This window comes from Eucyclogobius newberryi, unplaced genomic scaffold (assembly GCF_026437365.1).
Source record: "Eucyclogobius newberryi isolate DKJ021-1_F unplaced genomic scaffold, fEucNew1.0.hap1 SCAF_3, whole genome shotgun sequence".
Classification (NCBI taxonomy): Eukaryota; Metazoa; Chordata; class Actinopteri; order Gobiiformes; family Gobiidae; genus Eucyclogobius; species Eucyclogobius newberryi.
In genome coordinates this window covers 24997362-25018560 of record NW_027315945.1, presented here as the reverse complement: position 1 = coordinate 25018560, position 21199 = coordinate 24997362, and the positions used below count along the sequence as shown (strand labels likewise).

The window sequence follows — 21199 nt, the reverse complement described above, 5'->3', positions numbered from 1 at the left end:
TGTTGCAGGGATTTCTTAATCTGAACCCACCGGTGGGGATTTTAAAAATGAAAACAATTGTTGATCTTTTGGGGGGGGGGGGGGGAGGGGAGTCTAATAAACCTCAACCTTAAATAAGTGTCCATGTGTGCGTGTGTATGAGAGCCGTCTTGAAGCAGAGAAGATACAGAAGCAGAGCGCTGCCACAGTTCTGAATTTTGCTTCACCAAAGTTAATCTCAGATATTGCCTACATCGTCTCGACTTTCTAAACGTCCCCGTGAACACGGATTTGTAACTGCTAAACCCAGGACAAAAGTGAAAACTACTCAATTAACCAAAAGAGGTCACTGTCGAGCTGTTAAACGTGCATGACACAAAACGCAGTGTAAACGCAAATTATAGAAAACCATTCGATACATGTTTGGTCTGTATATTCAATTCAACTAAACCACTTTAGAATGTTTTTAAACTGACCAGTTGAAATAAAAAGGTCCTCAAAGTTTGAGCGTGCACCACCAGCACAGAAATATTGTTCTATAATCGGTGTGGTGATGTATAGTGCTATAATAAGTCATGCAAATTAGAGGAGTTAGGGCGAAATTACGCGCAGATGGTATCAGTGCGCGCGGTGGGGAGTAGGAGTGTTAAGGTGACGATGTAGTGTAAAGTGTAAAGTGTCGAGGTAAGACCGCTACTTCTATGAGCGACACACTAGAAAAAGGACCGTTTGTCTCGTCCGTCAGGCCAGACGTCCTGACAGCGAGAGGACACAGATGCCAGCGCGTAAAGACGAGTGCGCGCACACAGTGGACAAAGTTTTGGAATGCGCACTGGAGATGAATATTATTAGCCCCGGGGCGCGCAGAGCTTCCAAAATGGATTGCGTGAACTGCGAAGGCTTTATTAATGGAACAGCCGTTGACTCGGACGTGTCCATCCCAGGCAAAAAGACCAGTCCAACAGAAGGAGACGACTTGTACAGACTGCGAGACAGAAAGTTCCTGTTAGAAGACAAAAAACGCCTGTGCGCTTCGGCCTTGGCCACGGCTCTTCTTGGGATACTTCTCATGATCATCCACGCAGAGATGTGCCCCGCTGTGTACCATCCTGTGAGTATCATTAGACTCTACGTGGGCCATGCACATTGGGGCTACACTTTATAACAACTGTACTTTCAACAGCCATAATGAACTTAAAGTTCATTAAGCATGATTCAGGCTTAAATCTTAACTAAGCAGTTACTAAGCCTGAATCATCTATCATAAACTTTTCATTAAGAATTCAACGCTCAAATTTGAAGTGGCATAAATAATGCTCTGCACAAGCCTCATGCAACCTGTAATTATTACTATATTTACTATGTTGATACTGTTATTGTTTACATTATAAAGTGACTTCTTTTTTTTTGCACTTAAATGCAGAGAAAATGCATCTAATATAATATTCTCAATGTATGGAGAATGTTCTGAAGTATAGTTTTAACTTTCTATTTCCATGGAATCATATGATATTGCCACCTCTAGAAATACGGTTACTTTAAGTAGTTTTGTTGTTTCTTAAGCTGACAAAATACATTTTGTAAATGTGTTCACGCAAAAAGGACATGAATTTATTGGATTATTATATTTTAGTCCAAATTTTAGTCCAAACCACTCAACATCTGGTCATAATTGTGCCAGATATCATTCAACACCTCTGCTTCATCACAACAGTGTTCCTGAGTATAGTCTACAGGCCCTAGAGCAGCTCCAGCACTGCACCTGGGCTCTGCCCCCCCCCTGATCCCTGATCCACTGATTACGAGTCCATTTCCAGACACTTTTTTTGGTAGCACAGCCTCATGACATTAACATGCAGATCTCAGTGGATAACAATGCCGGGGCCATATAATCAACAAATTATTAACTCCCCTGACTTTGCATGAGGAATAAAAATGTTCTCATGCACATACTGCCAAAACTGCAGACCACCTCCATGTTTTCAGAATGATTGATTACATTGTCAAGATGTTGAATTGCTGAACTAACATTAAAAAAAAAGAAACAATGCAAATTTATCCGATCGGTTCTCAGAAAATGAAATGAGAGAAAAGACATTTGGACACCAATGTGACATAAGCACTAGAGCTTTACAGGGACCAACCATGAACAGGTGTTTTCTGTTTGGGCTTCACAACATGGCATCCTGCTTTAGTAGAGTGTGGAAATGCTGATGCACTATATAAGATTTGGACAATGATATTCAGAAGACCTCTCCTAATTTAACTGTGTAATGTGATGTGATGTGTAAAATTGCGTTCCCATTTTTCTGTATATGGTTTTAGTGAGATACATGCTCACATGATGGAAGTGTGCTGGAGGATATAAAATGTTCCACATCTATATCAGTGCCAGCCAAAGTTATATTTTTGCATTCCTTTTCATGTTAATGCCGGAAAACAGAGCTATTATTGGTAAATTTTTCCACATTTCACCACCTTCCCTTGAGCTGATTGCTGAGTACTTGAGATTATCTTTCCACATCATTTAGTGGATAATTAGGCTGTTTGCACAGGCTGTCTCCCAGCTTTGCTTCATTCAGTAGCAGGCAGTGTGAAGGATGCAGCACAATATCCTCTTACCTGACGGCCAAAACACAGAGCTACAAGAAGAGCTTGGTGTAGTTTGATTTCTGATACAGGAAACACCCATTTATAACTGTCTGTTGGTAGACTAGGCCTATATTTCATTCAGTTTAATGTATCTAGAAAACTAAACATGTGTTTCTAAGGAGATATTACATTTGCCTGGAATGTTAAACAGCATGGCATTAAGCTATTTATCTTGCATTTATTAAACTGTTTTTATGGCACTAAAGAATCTTGAAAAACACATTCTTACTGCAAGCGTGTCTCTCCACAGATGTGAACTGTAACTTGAATGTCACCTGCTTGTCACCATGGTTCCAGACCATGACATCAATCAGGTGACAGACCCTCCACCAGAAAAGTTGTTGAACAAGTTGTTGAACAAGATCTTATTAAACGTGTCTTATGCCAAGTGGAAGAAGCTGTTTTTAAGTCTTTGAACCATAAAACGCCGGGGCATTGGAAAGATGTTTCATCTCAGTGTGTCCAAGATTACCGCAGTGAAACAGACCAATGGAGATTGTAGTTTAAACTTAGTCATCCTTTAACAACCCATGGTGCCTCTTGTCTTCCTGTCCCTAATTTAATGACACAATACCTCTGTTGTATTGCTGCACCATAGTACAAGAAACTCTAGAAAACCATGAAACTATGCAATCCAGTTAAGCAATTTTGCAAACAAATGTCACATGAACTGCTGTACATTGGCTTCTGCTGCTGTAGATTTGATGCAAGGATCAGTTTGATCTAAATTCAAAATAAAATGACGGAAATAGCGAGCCTCATGCGGTCCCAGAGGATTTATAGGGACAGCAGCGTCTTGATTTTCACAGAGACCTGGTTAACAGCAGAAATGCCAGACTCTATTGTAGGTTTGGACAATTTTCATCTGCTGCGGGCGGACAGAACTAGAGAATCCGGGAAGAAAAGAGGTGGAGGTCTGGCGGTGTATGTGAACACGAGCTGGTCCAAACCCGAACACTGCACAGTGAGGGAGCAGCTATGTAACAAGGATATTGAACTATTGGCTATTGGCATGAGGCCATATTATCTGCCCCGGGAGTTCTCACATGTGATTTTGATCGCAGTCTATGTGGCCCCGTCTGCCAATGCTGAAGATGCTTGTGAAGCACTGCTCTCCTGCACTTGTAGGCTGCAAACACAGCATCCACAGGCTCTCTTCCTCATCTCTGGTGACTTTAACCACGCTTCTCCCTCTTCTGTTCTACCAACATACACCCAGCATGTTACCTGCCACACCAGAGAGAATAGAACATTGGACTTGTTTTTTGCCAACACCAAGGAGGCTTATTCTTCTTCCCCCCTCCCTCCCCTGAGCAGCTCGGACCACAACCTTGTACATCTGAGGCCTGTGTATGAACCCATCGTGCGCAGGCAGCCTGTGGTGTCCCGTGAGGTGAGGATGTGGTCTGCTGAGAGCGAGGAGGCTCTGAGGGACTGCTTCAGCACCACTGTCTGGACTGAGCTTTATGACCCACATGGGGAGGACATCAACACCATCACGGAGTGCATCACGGACTACATCAACTTCTGTTTTGAGAACATTGTTCCCTCCCGGACGGTGCGGTGTTTTCCAAACAACAAGCCATGGATTAACCGTGAACTGAAGGCTCTGCTGAAGGAGAAGAAGAGAGCCTTCAGGTCAGGGAACAAGGAGGAGCTGAGGACTGTGCAGAAGGAGCTGAGGAGGAAGATCAGGCAGGCTGAGGCCGGCTACAAGAGGGGGATGGAGGAGCAGCTGCAGCAAAAGAACATTCAGGGAGTGTGGAGGAGCCTGAAAACCATCTCGGGCTTCAAAATCCCCCCTGCCAAGACAGAGGGGGATCTACAGTGGGTGAATGATTTAAATGCTCACTTCTTGAGGTTTGATCAGTCACCCGCCCCTCCCCCTGCACAGCTGCATGCTCCCTCTTCCACAGCTGGACAATGCCCTGCATCCGTTCCTCTTCATTTCTCCGCCCCGGACCATCAGCTCCCCACTTCGCCTGGACTCACCCATCCCCCCAGCACACGGTCCCCCTGCCAACCACTGACTGTCACAGCAGCACAGGTGAGGAGTGAGCTGAAGAGGATTAAAGTGAGGAAGGCAGCAGGACCTGATGGCATCAGCCCCAGGCTCCTTAAGTCCTGCGCAGATGAACTGTGTGGAGTTATGGAGCATGTCTTCAACATGAGCCTGAAGCTGAGGGTGGTACCACAGGTCTGGAAGACCTCCTGTCTGGTACCTGTGCCTAAGACACCGCGCCCCAAAGACCTCAACAGCTTCAGGCCAGTGGCTCTCACGTCCCACCTGATGAAGACACTGGAGCGGCTAGTCCTGGACCACCTCCGCTCCACCGTGAGCTCAGCCATGGACCCGCTGCAGTTTGCATATCGGTCTGGCATCGGAGTGGAGGTCGCCATCATCTCCCTGCTGCACCGCTGTCTCTCTCACCTGGAAAAGCCTGGCAGCTCTGTGAGGATCCTGTTCTTCAATCTCTCCAGTGCCTTCAACACCATCCAGCCGCTGCTCCTGAGGGACAAGCTGGAGACGGCTGGTGTGGAGTATGACCTGGCAGAGTGGATCCTGGACTACCTAACGACCCCAGTTTGTGAGAGCCCGGGACTGTGTGTCTGACACTCGGACCTGCAGTGTGGGGGCGCCCCAGGGCACTGTCCTCGCGCCCTTTCTCTTCACCCTTTACACTGCAGACTTCAGACATGACACGGACAGCTGTGTCCTGCAGAAGTTCTCTGACGACTCTGCCATCATCGGACTCATCACGGACGACGATGACGCGGAGTACAGAGGACTGGCGCAGGACTTTGTGGACTGGTGTAAGCGGAACCACCTCCTCATCAACGCGGGGAAGACCAAGGAGATGGTGGTGGATTTCCGCAGACGCCACCCCACTGCCTCCTCACCAGTGAACATCCAGGGACGGGACATTGAGAGAGTGACTCATACAAGTACCTGGGTGTTCATCTGAACCACAAACTGGACTGGACTCATAACACAGACGCACTGTACAGGAAGAGCCAGAGTCTGCTCTACCTCCTGAGGAGACTCAGGTCTTTTGGAGTGACAGGGCCACTCCTGAAGACCTTCTACGACTCTGTGGTGGCATCGGCCCTCCTGTATGGTGTGGCCTGCTGGAGCAGCAGCATCACAGAGAGGGAGAGGAAGAGGAGTCATCAAGAAGTCCAGCTCCGTCCTGGGCTGTGCTCTGGACTCGGTGCAGGAGGTGGGGGACAGGAGGGTCCTGGCTAGATTCACATCTATGCTGGACCATGAGTGTCACCCCCTGCAGGACACTCTCTCCGCTCTGGAGAGCAGCTTCAGTGAGAGACTGATCCACCCTCGATGTGTGAAGGAAAGGTTCTGTAGGTCTTTCCTTCCTGCTGCTGTCAGACTTTATAACAAAAACTGTTAGTACTGAACACTCGCAATACTGACCTAACCATGTGCAATTCTGTCATATGTGCAATTGCTGTTGGAATTCATGTGCAATTACTGTGAAATTCATGTGCAATCTATGTGCTGTCGTGACACATATTCATGTGCAATTACTGTCGGGATCACATGCAATGGTATGTATTTATTTATTTGTCTATGGGAGTTTTTATTTATTTATAGGAGATCTTCTACTGAAAGTGTTTTTCATACTTCCTATAAGTGATCTGTTCTTCTGTATCTACCTTTGTATCTACCTGCGTTGCACCAATGAAATTTCCCCATGTGGGACAATAAAGGAATATCTTATCTTATCTTATCTTATCTTAAATTACCACTAAAATGTCATTTTGTCTGTCTTTGCATGTTGCTGTTTTACTCCTACTGGCCATGGTTCACAAGGCACTGTATAGCCCCCCCCCCCCCCCCCCCCCCTCTGTCTGTGAGAGTTGGCAATTTGTCTTTGTGTTGTGTAAATCTGCTGAAATGTTTTTGTGGGGTCCCTAATTAGACCTAGACACAGTGCAGAGAGGCAGTGGATGCTGCGGCTGAGACTCTGGAAAACTTTTGTACCTTGCCAATGGACGTCACTCCTTACCACCTACATGCTCAAGTTTCCTCCATTTGGAGAGTTTGTAATTATCTTTTTAATGGCAAACCACATGAAACCGCCAGTCCGTTTTCAAATCTTCCACTGACGCTGTGTCAGCTGCTGCAGAACAGCTCTCCAACCTGCTCTGAATGATGGAACACACCATCATTCAGAGAGAGAAGAGTATTTCCAAATAAATTGGTGGATCGTATCAAAATATGTGCTAGAAGATTTTACAATGCAATGCAATTTTTCATTTATTTTTCCCTTGTTGTCTTTGCAGGGCTCCAAAAGTGCTTTGTTCATCAATGGAGCCATCAGCCTTTCCACTGGGTGTCTCTTAATCTTTATTGTAGCTTTCCACTATAAAGACATCAGGGTGAGTCTATGAAAAATAAAGTGTAAATGTGATGAAAATATTCAACTAAAGAAACGAACAACATTCTAAATAAATAGAAGTGTGAACATAATGAGATCTCAAAGTGATTGACCTGCTCTGTCATCTCTCCAAACACATTGTCAACATGTCACATTGAATTAGGGTTAGGTACAGCGAGAGAGAGTTTCAAAGGTAGACAACAGGACAATGTTTTAAAAATCAATTTTCAGACGTCACGAGACGTTTCAGTCTGGAAGTCGAAACGTCCTGATTTTTAAAACATTGTCCTGTGACTACCTTAGAAATGTTCTCTACTGTGGATCAGTCCTGGACACATGAGGGATCACACCAATTTTACAGCAATTTTCTACTTAAATGGCATTTTGTATTTTGTGTATCTATAATTCCTCCACCCAGAAATGCATTCTTTTTCAGGATAAATACAAAATATATTAATCTGAAAGTGAATATATATGAATCTACACAAGCACGATCAAAAACAGTGTAACCTCAAGCACAAACTGTAATGTTCAGGTTTGTGACTTGTACATTATACTGCGTTTACACTGGTGACTGAATACTTACATCAGCATTGTTTTTCTAAATGTTCCGACTGCAGCATGTGAAACTGAGACAAGCGATGGCCCTGCAAATGGCAGATTGAGATAAGCAGGAGAAGGGAAGGGCTTGACAAACAGCAACAACTGTCCTCAATAAAACATTATTATAACAGCTTTGATTCTATGGATCAAGTTGACAGTGGTGGAAAGTAACAAAGAAAAAAAAAATTAGGATTCTTTACTTTACCTAAATAAATTTTATTGTGGATACCTTTAACTTTTAAGTCACTTTGTTTAAGAGCAGTATCTTTACTATCAATGCCATTACATTTTTTAACTGGACTGAAAAGTAGAAAGTACTTTCCATATGGTTTTAGGGACACATTTTTTACATTTTGAGTTATTTTGAGTGCTGGCTTTGAGCCTTGAACAAAAATATACACACAAAATTTACCACAAAAATCAAAACAATTATTTGAATTTCTACTGATGACCAAAGATCTGCACAATTACTAATCAAAATCACCTCATTTAACGCTTTAACATTTCGTGTGAAATATTGTTACTACTTCTTTGCTCCTGTATCTGTAATTTATCTTAAGTAACGAAATTAAGTACTTCTTCCACCATTGCCACCATTATATATAAAATTGTTAATCATCCCAAGATAATTTCGTAAAAAATAAATGTAATACATACAAATGCACAGTACAGCATAGTACATACATTAATAAAGAAGACAATTAATTAATTAATTAATTAATTAATTTAAGTACCGAAGCAATTCTGGTCAAAGGAAACAGCCGAATCAAATCTTGAACTCCAAATCTTCAGGCAGGATGTCACCATGGCCATTTCAGACGGCCTCAAACACAAAAGTAATTTTTACTTTTCAGATAAAAAATATAGTGAAGTAGAAAGTGTAGCTACTGCTCTCATATGTATGGAAGTAAGTAGTATCAAAAGTATCCACTGTGAATTAGCAGTTTATAACAGGAACAATATTCCCTATTCAGATATATTTTCGTGCATACTGTGGAATATTATAGCAAAAAAAAAAGCTCGAGCGGCTTAATATGTTGTACTTAAAAATAAAATTATAACCCATTTATTTCCAGTCAAAATCAATAATTCTCTGAAGCATCAGGGTCAGTTTGTTCTCCAAACCCACAAATAATAAAATTACCCTATTATTTAAAAAAAAAATCAATTAATAGGGCTTTTCTATGGATTCTGCTTGGACATTTTTGCTTTATTAAAAGTTCCTAAAATTAATCTTTGGTGAATTTATCTTCAGCTTTGAAAAAATAATTGTCAAAACCCAACAAATGCTAATCCCTATCCCAATCCGATCGCTCCAGAAACCAGCTTTACTCACACATATATGAAACTGTGCAGAGCTTGTTTTTACTTATAATTAGAGTTTAACAGACATCAGAATACAAACTTACAGAGGGTCAGCTTCACAAAGGCTTTAATCTAATTGTTTGTACTCAAAAGGGTCAAGTACAGCTTTAGGGGCTCATTAAGTAATGTACAGATACCTTCACATTTCGCTTGCAGTACTTTTACTTTTGTGATTTGCAACTTTCCACCACTGCATAAATGGACATGACTAAATGGTTGTTTGGTGTTTGCTTCAGCTCTAAATTAAGTAGCAAAAACATCTCCCAATTCCATCCAACATTTCACTTGCGCTCTTGATTTGTTCTCCTATATGATTGTTTTCTCACGTCTTCCTTCTGTTACTCTTGTCAGCTGTTCATCATTGACCATAACCAGGTGGACTGGCGCATTGCTATGACCAGTCACCGTGTGTTTGTGATCACGCTGGAGCTGTTGGTGTGTGCAGTGCATCCGGTCGGGGCGTACTGGGAGTTTGGCCTCTCGTACAACTCCTCGTCCTCGTCCGCTGCTCCTCTCTGTGTGACGGGACACTTTGGACACGGCTTCATGAACCTGGAGCTGCTCTTGTCTGTTTTCATGTTCCTGCGGTTATACTTGGTGCACAGGGCCATACTTCTGCACAGCAAAGTTCTCCTGAGCGCCTCCTACAGGAGCATCGGCTCACTGAACAACATCAACTTCACCTTTCGCTTCGTCCTCAAGGTGCTCATGAACAAGTACCCGGCCCGCACGCTGCTGGTCTTCATCCTGCTCTTCTGGCTCACTGCGTCCTGGATGCTCACGCTGTGTGAAAGGTAAACTGCACTTTTTATGTTTTATTAAAGGCTATACGTTCACATCATCTACAATTGAACTCCCTTCTATTTGCTCTTGTTGAACATCCATCACATGACAACATTTATTTTAATTTCAAACATTTTTACATAACGTTCTTCTTGACATTTTCCTTCCAATATTATTGTCTTTTTTTATTAATAATAGTTGTGACCAATGTGCAGTAATTACACAATATTTGCATATTTATACAAGCATTGTATATAGACACAACATCATTATATTTCTTTTTCCCTATGACCTATGTAGATTAAAATTAAGGTTTGCCTCTAAGGAGGATTTAGAAATGTAATAAATGATGCAGCAGAAGTGGATAGATACATTTAGGTACTCAGTTACATTTACTTGTTACTTCCACAACTCCTTCAGATATGATTCTGACAATACCAGATTTTGTGCATTATTTATTGTTTGTCTTTGAAATTAGATCAACTTAAAAATATGTTACGTCCGGACCAACAGATGGAAACTTGCCTGCAGCCGAAATCTGGCATATTTACAAATGAATCCTATGCACATTAAAATGCTCTGTCCTCTTTTTAAAATAAACAACAATAAATGACAACAGGCTTAGATTTTGCACTCATATTGTGTGAGCTGGGCTCTGGAAACAAAAGGACAAAAACATGCTTTGCCTTTGTCTATTTTGTGGCCCAAACCACAGGAAGCAATACATATACGGTAATTATATATGTTGCAGGTGACTGGAGCCTATCGCAGTGACTTTGAGCCTTAGGCTGGGTACACACTTGACAGGGGCCAGCTCGTCGCAGGGTTAATACTGAGACACACAGACAACCATTCAGTCTCACATTCATTCAGCAGGCGCCAGTTATAGTAGCCAATTTACCTATTTATTTACCTAATTTTACTTTAACACATATTCACTGCCTGTCCAAAAAAAAGATTACAGTAGGTCCGAGCTTCCTACTGGATAACTGCTGCAGGTGATGATCTTTCAGCTGCAACACAATGTTTAAACCCAACTGAGGCAGTGAGTCTCAATTCTGAGCCAACCATGTGGAAGGACAAATCCCGTGGTCATGGAAAATATGTCAGTGTGTTTGAGAAGGGTTGAATAATTGGCATCAAGCGGTTTTCCTCCTCCTCGTCTTCTTACAGACAAACCAAGGCCGCCACTGACCACATGAACACGGCCCTTTGGCTCATCGCGATCACCTTCCTCACAGTGGGATACGGAGACGTGTCGCCGAACACGGGCTGTGGCAAAGTGGTTTGTCTCCTCACCGGCGTCATGGTAACGGCACAAACAACACGTTTATCCAAAACCCATTTGCTGTGTTCTGTATGTAACCATTGCTGTTTGGCAAGATGTTTTCAATTCTCATCTGGAGCAAGGGATGTCACAATGTCAGATTTTAGTGCCACGATTATTGTGAAGAAACGTCACGATTTTACAACTGATTCACGCATTTTTTTTTTTATCACCATTTCTCTTTTATGAAATCAAACGTTCTGAATGTAAAAGTCATATTCATGTGACATAAACATCCAGATAAAAAACACTATTCATAATTATTGACATGAACATCCAGATAACACATTCTATAATAGGTTTACTTTTTTTGGAGCATAGACAGAAATCAAATAACTTATTTTACTTCTTGAATTCTAATAAATATAGATTACTTAGTTCATATGATTTTATTATATTTTATACAGTACCAATTATCGATTAATAAACTATACCTTATCAGAGCAAAAATAATGTTTACTAGATTAAAATGCTACAACTAGTTCAAAAAGTACAAAGAATTATACTTTTTTTTTATCTCAACATAGTTAGTGTTTGGTCGTTTATGACAAAAAACACATCACCACAAAACAAAATGTCCTGTTTCTGTTCTACACTGTTTCACTCTTTGGTTGTTTCCCTACTTTTTGTGTTTTTTACTTTACCGAGATAACAACTACCAGAGATTAGGGATGGAAAATCCTTCATTTACTTTCTTCCACAATTCTAGCTTTATGACATGTTTACACAAGTTATTATGTTTTAGTTCTCACGCTTATATATTGTTATATTATAATCCTGATCATCAATTAACTGAACAATCTTGACATCCACAAGAGACTAATTTACTGTGGAGTTATATTTATTTGGTAAATGTTCTGATAAAATTGTGAACAACGTGAAAGCAGTGGTTTCAGCTATTCATGGGCTTCAGCTTTCTGTAACTTCCTGTGACTTTAGGACTTTTGACCTTTCAAAACAAAAGATGGAAACTTTGAATAGTTAATTACTAAGGAAACGGTGATAATCCATAGATAAGAAAAGTATGATGTAGCATTTGATCACAACGTATCCTATTCATGGGTTTTAGCTTCTTTTTTTGAGGAATTTTCACCGTTCAAAAGATAAAATATTTTGTTTTAAATTGGTAAATGCTTTCACTGTCCTATTTCTTCACCATTCTGAAACTCACTTCATCACATTTCCTATATTCTTTATGGTTCACTTCTTTGCTATTTGCTACAGTTAAGCTGCTTTTTTCCAGTAAAACCAAACACTAACATTGCTGCAACAACAGCAGGAGTGAGATAGGAGCTGACCGATCATGTTTGACCTTTACAGTATTGATTTAAGGATGATATTAGGTAGAACAATAATTTAAGTCCATATTAATTGCATACAGGAGTGGTTGAATGATAGATAACACAGGCAGGTCTCGTGTGCAGAGCTGAGCAAAGAAACCTCTCACTCGCTTCCCATCTCTCCTACTGTTTTTATAAGCTTCCCTTCTTATAATGGGAAACTTTCCACCCTGTCCATTTTTAGGTGCTTTATTGTATTTGGCAAAAGGACAAGGGAAGGCAGTGCCAACCTGTGCCTAGTGATTTACAAGGAAATAAAAAAAAAAAAATCTTGTATACTTGCAGGAGTGTTGGACTTTCTGACCTGTGATTTAGCTCATTGTTCAGTTTGACGAAGAGCTGCACGATCTTAGAGTAAAAAACTAATTGCAATGTTTCTGACGAGTGTTGCGACTGCTATTAGTTAGTTCAATTGGATAGAACTAATGTTTTCAATCAATGAATCAAGAAAGAGAGGAGACTGAAATATTGAATGATTAAAAGTGTTTGTGAACTGCATTGGATTAACAAGTCTCTCCTCATAAAAAGGCAGGAGGTTTTATTGGTAACAGAAAAGACATTCCATTACCTAAATAATGTCTCCTCCATGATGCAACATATACTGAAATGTCGATTTGAGCTGTGAAAGTGTTGACAACGGGGTTACAAATGTGGATGGAGGATTTTGAGGAAAGAATGTGTATCTTCCACACTTCATTGAGAATCCATCATTGCTGCAATGAAATGCTGAGAAAGAATATTGAGGCAGAGGTGGAAAATATACAATTCAAGTAAATGTAAAAGCATTAAAACGTCTGAGCTGAAAATGTTTTTAATTACATTTAATTTGTAAAATCAACATTAATGAGAGTGTTTCTCCATCATTAGTTTGCTCAACGTTCTATTTTGATTGATGCTTTCACGTTTGAATAATACTATATAAATTGTCCTGCAACTGAGGCTGAGGAAATTTATGTTTTCACCTACACCCTATCCCCACCCACATCCCTGTACTTAGTTGTGATTAATTGAAAAGTAAAATGTCACTATAAAAAAGTAAAATGTCACTATAAAAAATAAAAACATGTAAATGACCATCTGCTGCTTGTTACAGTGAAATGTAACTACACAGAGCCTTATTATTCAATGAACCTGTTTCTATTACTAATAATCGATATTGTCATTTACACTGATAAAATGTAAAAATATGATTTACTTATGTTATAGTACAATGTATCCGGAAAAAAAACATGAATATGTCAAATATCACGGAAACATTTTTTTTGTATTGTAAATTGTAATATTGATCTAAAACCGCTTGGTAACAGAAACGGGTCCATTTACTTTACTTCCTGTTTATCTTCATAGTGAGTCATTGTGGAAAGCAGTGGATTCTCATTCATTTGTTGTTATGCTTATGATATATTTGAACCTGTATGACACAAAGTTAAAATGTTTTATTGATTGTACGTACAGAGCAATGGGTTGGGATGGGGGGAAGTGAAAACAGGAATTTTAGGCCTCCAAATGCGGGACAATACTTACACAGGTATGATTCAATTGAAATACACATCTGAATGAGCTAATTATGAGGGGAACACATTTTAACACGGATTAAAGCTCATGGAAATCGATTTCAGATAATATTTAGGTGTGCTTTGGCTACTGCTGCAAAAAGCAAACTGAGTTAAACTATTACATATGTGTGTAATACTGGCTCAAGTTTGTTTCTCTAATACTTTCTTTTCTCTCTGTGTGTCTAATGCTTCACAAAGAAGAAACCAGGTAACTTAGTGAATGTTTTATTTTGATGCAATTCAGCAATATTAGAATACGGCGTTTCATTGTTACATGTTACATTCTTGCATATAATTAAAACAGTAATTCCGAAATACATCATTATGATTGTTGTGCTCAGGGCGTCGCTTGCACTGCCATGTTGGTCGCAGTTGTCACTAAAAAGCTGGCTCTGAACAAAGGAGAGAAGCATGTCCACATCTTCATGCTGGATATACAGATCTCTAAAAGGGTAAGTCATCCTTCAGTCTAACATCTTGGCTAATTAAATTACAGGTGATTACACATTCATTAAGGCTTTTGTCCTGCCTTAAAATTGTGCTTGGCCAAATTGGAATCTTGTGAAGAGGAAAATAACATGGGAAGATCTCTGGGGACTGGAGCCTTTTTGGATCTCTTTTTTTCTCCGATCGGTGTATGACACACTTCCCACACCTTCTAACTTGCACAGGTGGGGGCTAAAAGACCCTCTCGGGCACCTTGGCACATGTAAGACAGCACTCACTCACAAAAGGTATAGATGGCGTCACACTAAAGTTTTGTGAGTAAATGCAAGAGAGACGAAAGAACAGGTTCAGGGAAAAAACATTTACACACTATTTGAGGGAGGGAGAACAACCACCAATTGATGTAGCAAGTAGAAAATAAAGATCAGTATTTTGCAAAGGGCTTAAGATTAGAATGTGAGGGTGGATTTGAGGAAGAGGCTGCAATTCCCACAAGTTGTCCAGGCTTTTTCCTGTTGAGGTTGGCTGCAGCGGGTTCCTTACCCAATGTGTAAGGAGAAAGTTCACAGCTATTTGAGTTACTGGAAGGGAAAGGAGATCCACAATCCGGAGGGTGGGTGAGGCAGCAGAACGAGCTGATTCCTCAATGCAGCAGACTGGTCATACCTGATGTAAATACAGAGTTCTTGGGAGGATACAACCGTTTCCTGCCTCTGGTGGCTGCATCCTGTCCCGAGGAGCATCCTCACGGCCCGAAACGGCCTTTATTTGGGCCTGTGCGTGTGTGGTGAGGTTATGGGGCATCCGACGTTCACACTTACACTGGTTGGAACAAGGGAAGACATCTGGATGGGTCGCTGGACAGGCTCTATTAATAACCTTCAGTGACATCATTAGGTGGACGGTTTACAGTTAAGGGGGCAGGAAGACAAACAGACACAAATAGAATCAAAGTGCACACAGGTGAAACGTCTGAAAGCTGGATTTCGGATGACATAATACAGTTACATAATTCAGTTATATTTTATACATTTTTAAATACAGTTTAGTGTAATTTTCAGTACAATATAACGTAGTAGTAGTAGAAAAAGAGTGCACATTACTCTTGAATTGGCTATTGCATATACAGTATAATCCTGATTATTTGTCAGCCAAACCAAATAAATTAAAAGTAAATAATTAAGTTAAGTGAGGTAAAGAATTAATTGAATATGGCCTAAACGTTGTGAAGGAAAAGTAACACAACTTTTGTGCGGTAATACAATATCATAATCTTTGGTTGTACTTTCTAGTAATATGTATAGATATTTCTCTTAGGGGGGTAAACATTACTGACTTCCTGGAATGGTTGATAAGATGATTACTTTGTTATCATTAAAGCTGTTCTTCCTGTGTTGAACCGCTTGACTGACAGATTCGTCACGCTGCTGCTAACGTGCTCAGAGAGTGTTGGCTGCTGCACCGCACAAACCTGAGTCACGGGAGCCGCGGTGAGCACCGGAGGCACCAGCGCTGTCTCCTGGAGGCCATCCGAGTGTGAGTGACCGCCATGTTCAGAGGGCCATATCTACAGCAGGGAGGATAAGGGATTGTATATTACATGACTATTAGCAAGCCAAGTCAATTTATATCACACCTTTCAAAAGTCACAAAGCGCTTCAAAACTTAAAAAAAGGTAGTTACTTGTGATGTTAATAAAATAGCCTACTCAGTGACGTCATTTTGCTTTTAAAAAAATTGTAAAAAGCAATATTGATCCAAAAGGACTTTGTGTGGGACTATGAGTGGAAACTAGCTTTTAGCTAAATCTGGTGTATTCACAGCATTAGTTGCACTAAATTAAACTAACTAGAAATAGAAAGAGATCCGTTAACTCTTTTCAAATCTGTAAAACTGATAAGCTTCAGCTCTTTATAATTCACTCGCTGTAACAAACAGCAGAATGTCATTTACATGGGTTTTTATTTTTGAAAAGTGGCTAGGGGACATTTTTTCATCACAGCTAATAACAGGGATGTGGTCAGGGATAGGGGGTAGGTGAAAACAGGAATTTTCTGAGCACTCGAGCACCATAAAAGCTCATAAATGTCAATTTGACATAATATGTTCTCTTTATATCTACCCAATTGCCTGCCCGTTTTCCTTGTGATTACATTAAAAACACTTACAAATAATTCATAGAATTCTTTTACAAAATTAAAGTATCTTTATACTTACCGGTAACTTTCTTCTAACAGATTTCGCCATCTTCGTCTCAAACGGAGAAAACTGAGAGACTATGCCAGTGAAATGGTGGACCTTTCAAAAATGCAGATGATAATGTGTGACCTAAGTGCAAACTGGAATAACTCCAACCGGGAACTGGAGCAGCGGATCCTGTCCATGGAGCAGAAGTTAGAGGAGCTCAACCACAGCTTCCAGCAGACGTCTGAGATGCTCTCTCATGTCCTGCGACAGCGCACAGAGATCAGGTAAAACGGCTCACTGCAGGAAGTGTGAAAGTCACAAAGATTGAGTGTATTTGTTTCTTTTCAGGTGACAGGGTTGACTGAGTGTAAAACACTTGGGAAAGACTGGGTGAACCCTCGGCACAGGGTCATCTGAACATGCTGAACCACTTGAAAGACTGGCATCCCGAACAAAGATCTCATCTTCTGGCCTGGTGTTCAGCACAGCACCATGACTCACCGCTGTCGAATTACACAGAGAACAATGATGAAATCATGGGGCATTTGATCGATTTCCTGTATTTTCCAGTATTTGTGACAAAGCCTCTAGTGAACTGATCTCAGCCGATCTCAGAGATTTAGAATTTTTTTAGGTTAACAATTGATTTTGTCCATACTGTATTCCTATGGAATAAGAATGTATATAACAAATGTTTCTGTTGAACTGTATTAGTTGTTTAATTCAGTAAATAACTGAATATTCATTCAAGATTAAATCTAAAAAAAAAAAACAGTAACATAAAGATATACATTTGTCACTTTCTAAAAGGTTTTATTCAGCCTAAAAACCATACCTCAATCTCAATTATCCACATTCCATACATGTTTGTAAATTTTGTTCATTGACAATGGCAATAAACCTTTTCTGATTCTGATTCATCAATGGTTTGTGTCAGTTTGGTGACCTCTGCTGGGCATTTCATTCTGTCAATTCTGTAGCGTGAAATCACAAAAAAGTGATAAAATAGTACATAGATATAGATATAATAATTTCACGTATGTTTTAAGCAGGTGTGATTACGTAATATGAAAACTGCCTATGTATGCCTACTTGGAACTACTTGGAAAAAAACATTGCCACATTGCTAGATATAATCAAACTATATGACCATGCAGTGTTTAATTTTAACATTATAATCTGTGTTTAGGCTTACTTACCAACGAAGCCACAATTATTTGATTCTTTAAAAAGGTTTAGGGGATAGAATTTCACCAAAAACACCAATTATTGGCCAAAAACGGGACTGAAAGAGGATGTCCCACGACTACTTTTAATGGTGCATTGTGGGAAAATTTGATTGCACTAGTATTTCAACTCCTGGGCATTTGGACAGCACTAAAAATGGCGTGAGCCCTAAATGTGCCTTTTGTAGGAAATAGTGTGGCAATTACACCATTGCCTGGTAAAATTATCGACACAAAAAGGCTTAGTTGTTCCACAAGCATGTGTCTTATTCAAAACATAGATGGTACAGGTTTGCAAACAAAACAATGACTTAGATTGTTGCTGGAAAATTTGAAAATAAAATCCATGGCAAAAAATATTTTTGTGCGCAACCGGAACCTTTGGAATGTACATGAAGGTGTTTCATTCGGTAATTTAAAACCGACGGACTTAATACGCTTCATTTGTTCCATGAGCAGATTTTACACGGGCGGAGTATTATTGAGCACGTGCCTTGACGCGACCCGCTCAACTGCGCATCCAAGTGCAACAAAACCAAGTGATCTGAAAAGCAGGCGATATTTACATCCAGCGAGAGGCTTAAGTGCACCGCTAAAAGGGCCAACACTTTACCGATTATCAACACTTTCCTGTAGCTTTGTACGTGACCGGGACAGTTGTTAGTGTCACGTTGGAGTCGGGACACAGTCAGCCGGGGATGTACTGTCCGGGGCGTAGAAGGAGACGCCGCCGCGGGGAAAGAGATGTGGGACCTCCGGGACAAAACCTGTCCGGACCGAGCCGAGACCGAGAGTACCAGCCCAGAGAGCGGAGGGTCAGTCCAGTCTGTGGCAGGGTTTCGGATTAAAAAATTAAAACACACCATTCAGTCTGTAGTCGCATGATTTACTTGAGACTGGAGGCAGGATTTTTGGGGTGCGATGGGCAAAATACAGCAGGATAAAAACACAGTACAACAAAAACACAATTTATTTTTTGATACTATGTCCATCCGGACCAGAATCACAACACAACAGTTTCTTTCCCGCTGCCGTTGGACTCATGAACAGTTTTTAAACTGTCACTTTATAGTTTAATCATTCACTACACAACTTATGTATATTTAACTGTAATTATTTTTTCATATACTAAGTCTATTTTTTATCTTGTAAGTACATTTATATTGTTTTCCTTAATGCATGCCTTATTTAATATATTTTGCTTTATTATTGTTCATTGTTGTATGTTGCACCTATCACCAAAGCAAGTTCCTAGGCCGTGAAATTTGATCACTGACGATGGCATTAAACCTTTTTTGATTCTGATTCTGAAACCGTTTCTATTTCCCATGTGTGGAGTAACATTCATAATGTCTGTTCTCAGGATGGGAGTGAGGAACCACCAGGTCAAGGAAAAACTATAAAAAACCTAGTGGGAAAAAGTACAAACCTTGAAGAGGACTACAGTGTTCCAGGACTGACGCACCCATTTGCAGATGGAGTGTGGAGCCAGAAACAGTCAAGAGGGAGAGAGGGAGGCTGATCTTGTACAGGCAGATAAGGAGCATCCAGGTTCGAAAGTCAGGGTCGTGTCCAGGTCCAATGGTCAAGGTTGTGAGATAGGGTGGAAGATGGTGGGAATAGAAAAATGAGACTGTATTTAATAGTAGAAAAAGCTTCAGTTGTAGTCATCTGGACAACTGAAGCTTTTTCTACTATGGAACACGCCTGGACGAATGAGGGATTACACCGACACTGTATTTAATGTATATTTTAACACAGTATATTTTTGTGAAATTAAGTCAAATTACTTGATAAGCCACTAAAATAAACACAATTAAACTTCAAGTTTCAAAACAGACAATTGAATTTAGCAGTGGGGTACCAGATTCGTTGCAGTTAATTTGGAAGTCTGAAAAGTTTGGGAACCCCTGATCTAGTTCTAATTATTTGATAGTTTTCAAGCCATGTCAATATACTCATGATACATTTAAAATGTGTTAAACAGGGCTTATGTTTTCCGAGCCCAAATCCAGGAAGTCAAGGAGAGAGGGGGTAATCAGAGCACAGGGGTGGATTTCTTTTTCCATATTTCTGGACACACAGGTAAACTATAATAATGTATTATAGTTAATAATATAATAATTACGTGAGGAATTCTTAATTTTTTTTTTATTTTTCACCAGTCCATCCTCAGCCCGTCCATTCTCGATCACCTCATAACAACGATTGTAAATTACCTCCAGAGTATGACCTTCCTCATACATACGAAATGCAGGTACGTAACTGTCCAGCAGAGGGCAGTGGCACAAGAAAATACAGGCTTTTCCTTTTGCGTGTGAATAAAAATTGAAATGCATCTTTATTTGTTTTTAGTCTTTACATATTGCGGCCTTCCTTTTTACAGTGTGCCATGTTGTAATTGTGGTTCAAGACTGGTTTGCAGATATAAACTTCTACAGGTATGTCTGCAGGAGATCCCATTCACAACTTGAATTCTAAGTTCATTTTTCAGGAATTTGTGCCATTTCTATTTCACCATCTTTATATTTAGAAATCTAAGTTTGTCTAGTTATTATTATTATTATTATTATTATTATTATTATTATTATTATTATTATTATTATTATTCAGTTTGGTGGATAGTCCCTGTGGTAAATATTTGTCATAATTTTACATCTGTCAAATAACAGTTTGTAAAGTTGAAAATCTACAAGAAGTAAACATTTTCCGGTATGTCATCAATAAAGAATGTACTTAAAAAATGAAAATAGAGATAATTTACATGTAGCAGACAGACTTTTACAACAGTTTAAAAAATAACTAAACAAAATAAAGGTGTTATCTGTTATTATTATACTTCCACTTGATCTTTCCTGTTGAGGTCTGCAGTGTACCTCCTTCAGCAAGTATATTTCAGAGTAGCTTAATCATGTGGCAGACATTTAAACCTACACGGAAAGAAGAGTTATTGTCAGGATGCGGAAAGGAGGGAACCATTGAGTGTACGTCTGCTCCAGTGGCCTTGAGCCTGGAGAAATGGCATGAAGAGCCATCACATCTTAATGTTAATAATCTTTCCTCGATGCTGTGGAGGCGATGAAGGCATTCCTCTGCCACATTCTTCACCTGTTCTATGAATCTATGAAGACCAGTTTTCCCATCACATAATCATCACACCTTCATAAAGCAGTTGTTTTATGTACTGTATAATTTTGTTATAATTGATATCAATCAGAAGTAAAATCTTTTAAAGATGAAGAATTTCAGTTTTTTATGTTGTGTTGTATGCTTACTTGACTTAAATACGGAGATATTCGGTATTAATAATAATTATAATAATAATTATAATAAA

At 39.9% G+C, this 21199-nt stretch overlaps 1 protein-coding gene across 1 annotated transcript; it reads left to right on the top strand.

Annotated features, from left to right (window-relative positions):
* The first annotated feature begins 620 nt into the window (after window positions 1-620).
* Window positions 621-17264, top strand: kcnn4 (potassium intermediate/small conductance calcium-activated channel, subfamily N, member 4). Its single transcript, XM_072461243.1, has 8 exons — window positions 621-1090; window positions 6937-7032; window positions 9351-9793; window positions 10956-11091; window positions 14347-14457; window positions 15867-15988; window positions 16690-16923; window positions 16988-17264. Exons 1-8 carry the CDS (start codon window positions 755-757, stop codon window positions 16989-16991), a joined length of 1482 nt encoding a protein of 493 aa, XP_072317344.1. The 5' UTR covers window positions 621-754; the 3' UTR covers window positions 16992-17264.
* The last annotated feature ends 3935 nt before the right edge of the window (window positions 17265-21199 follow it).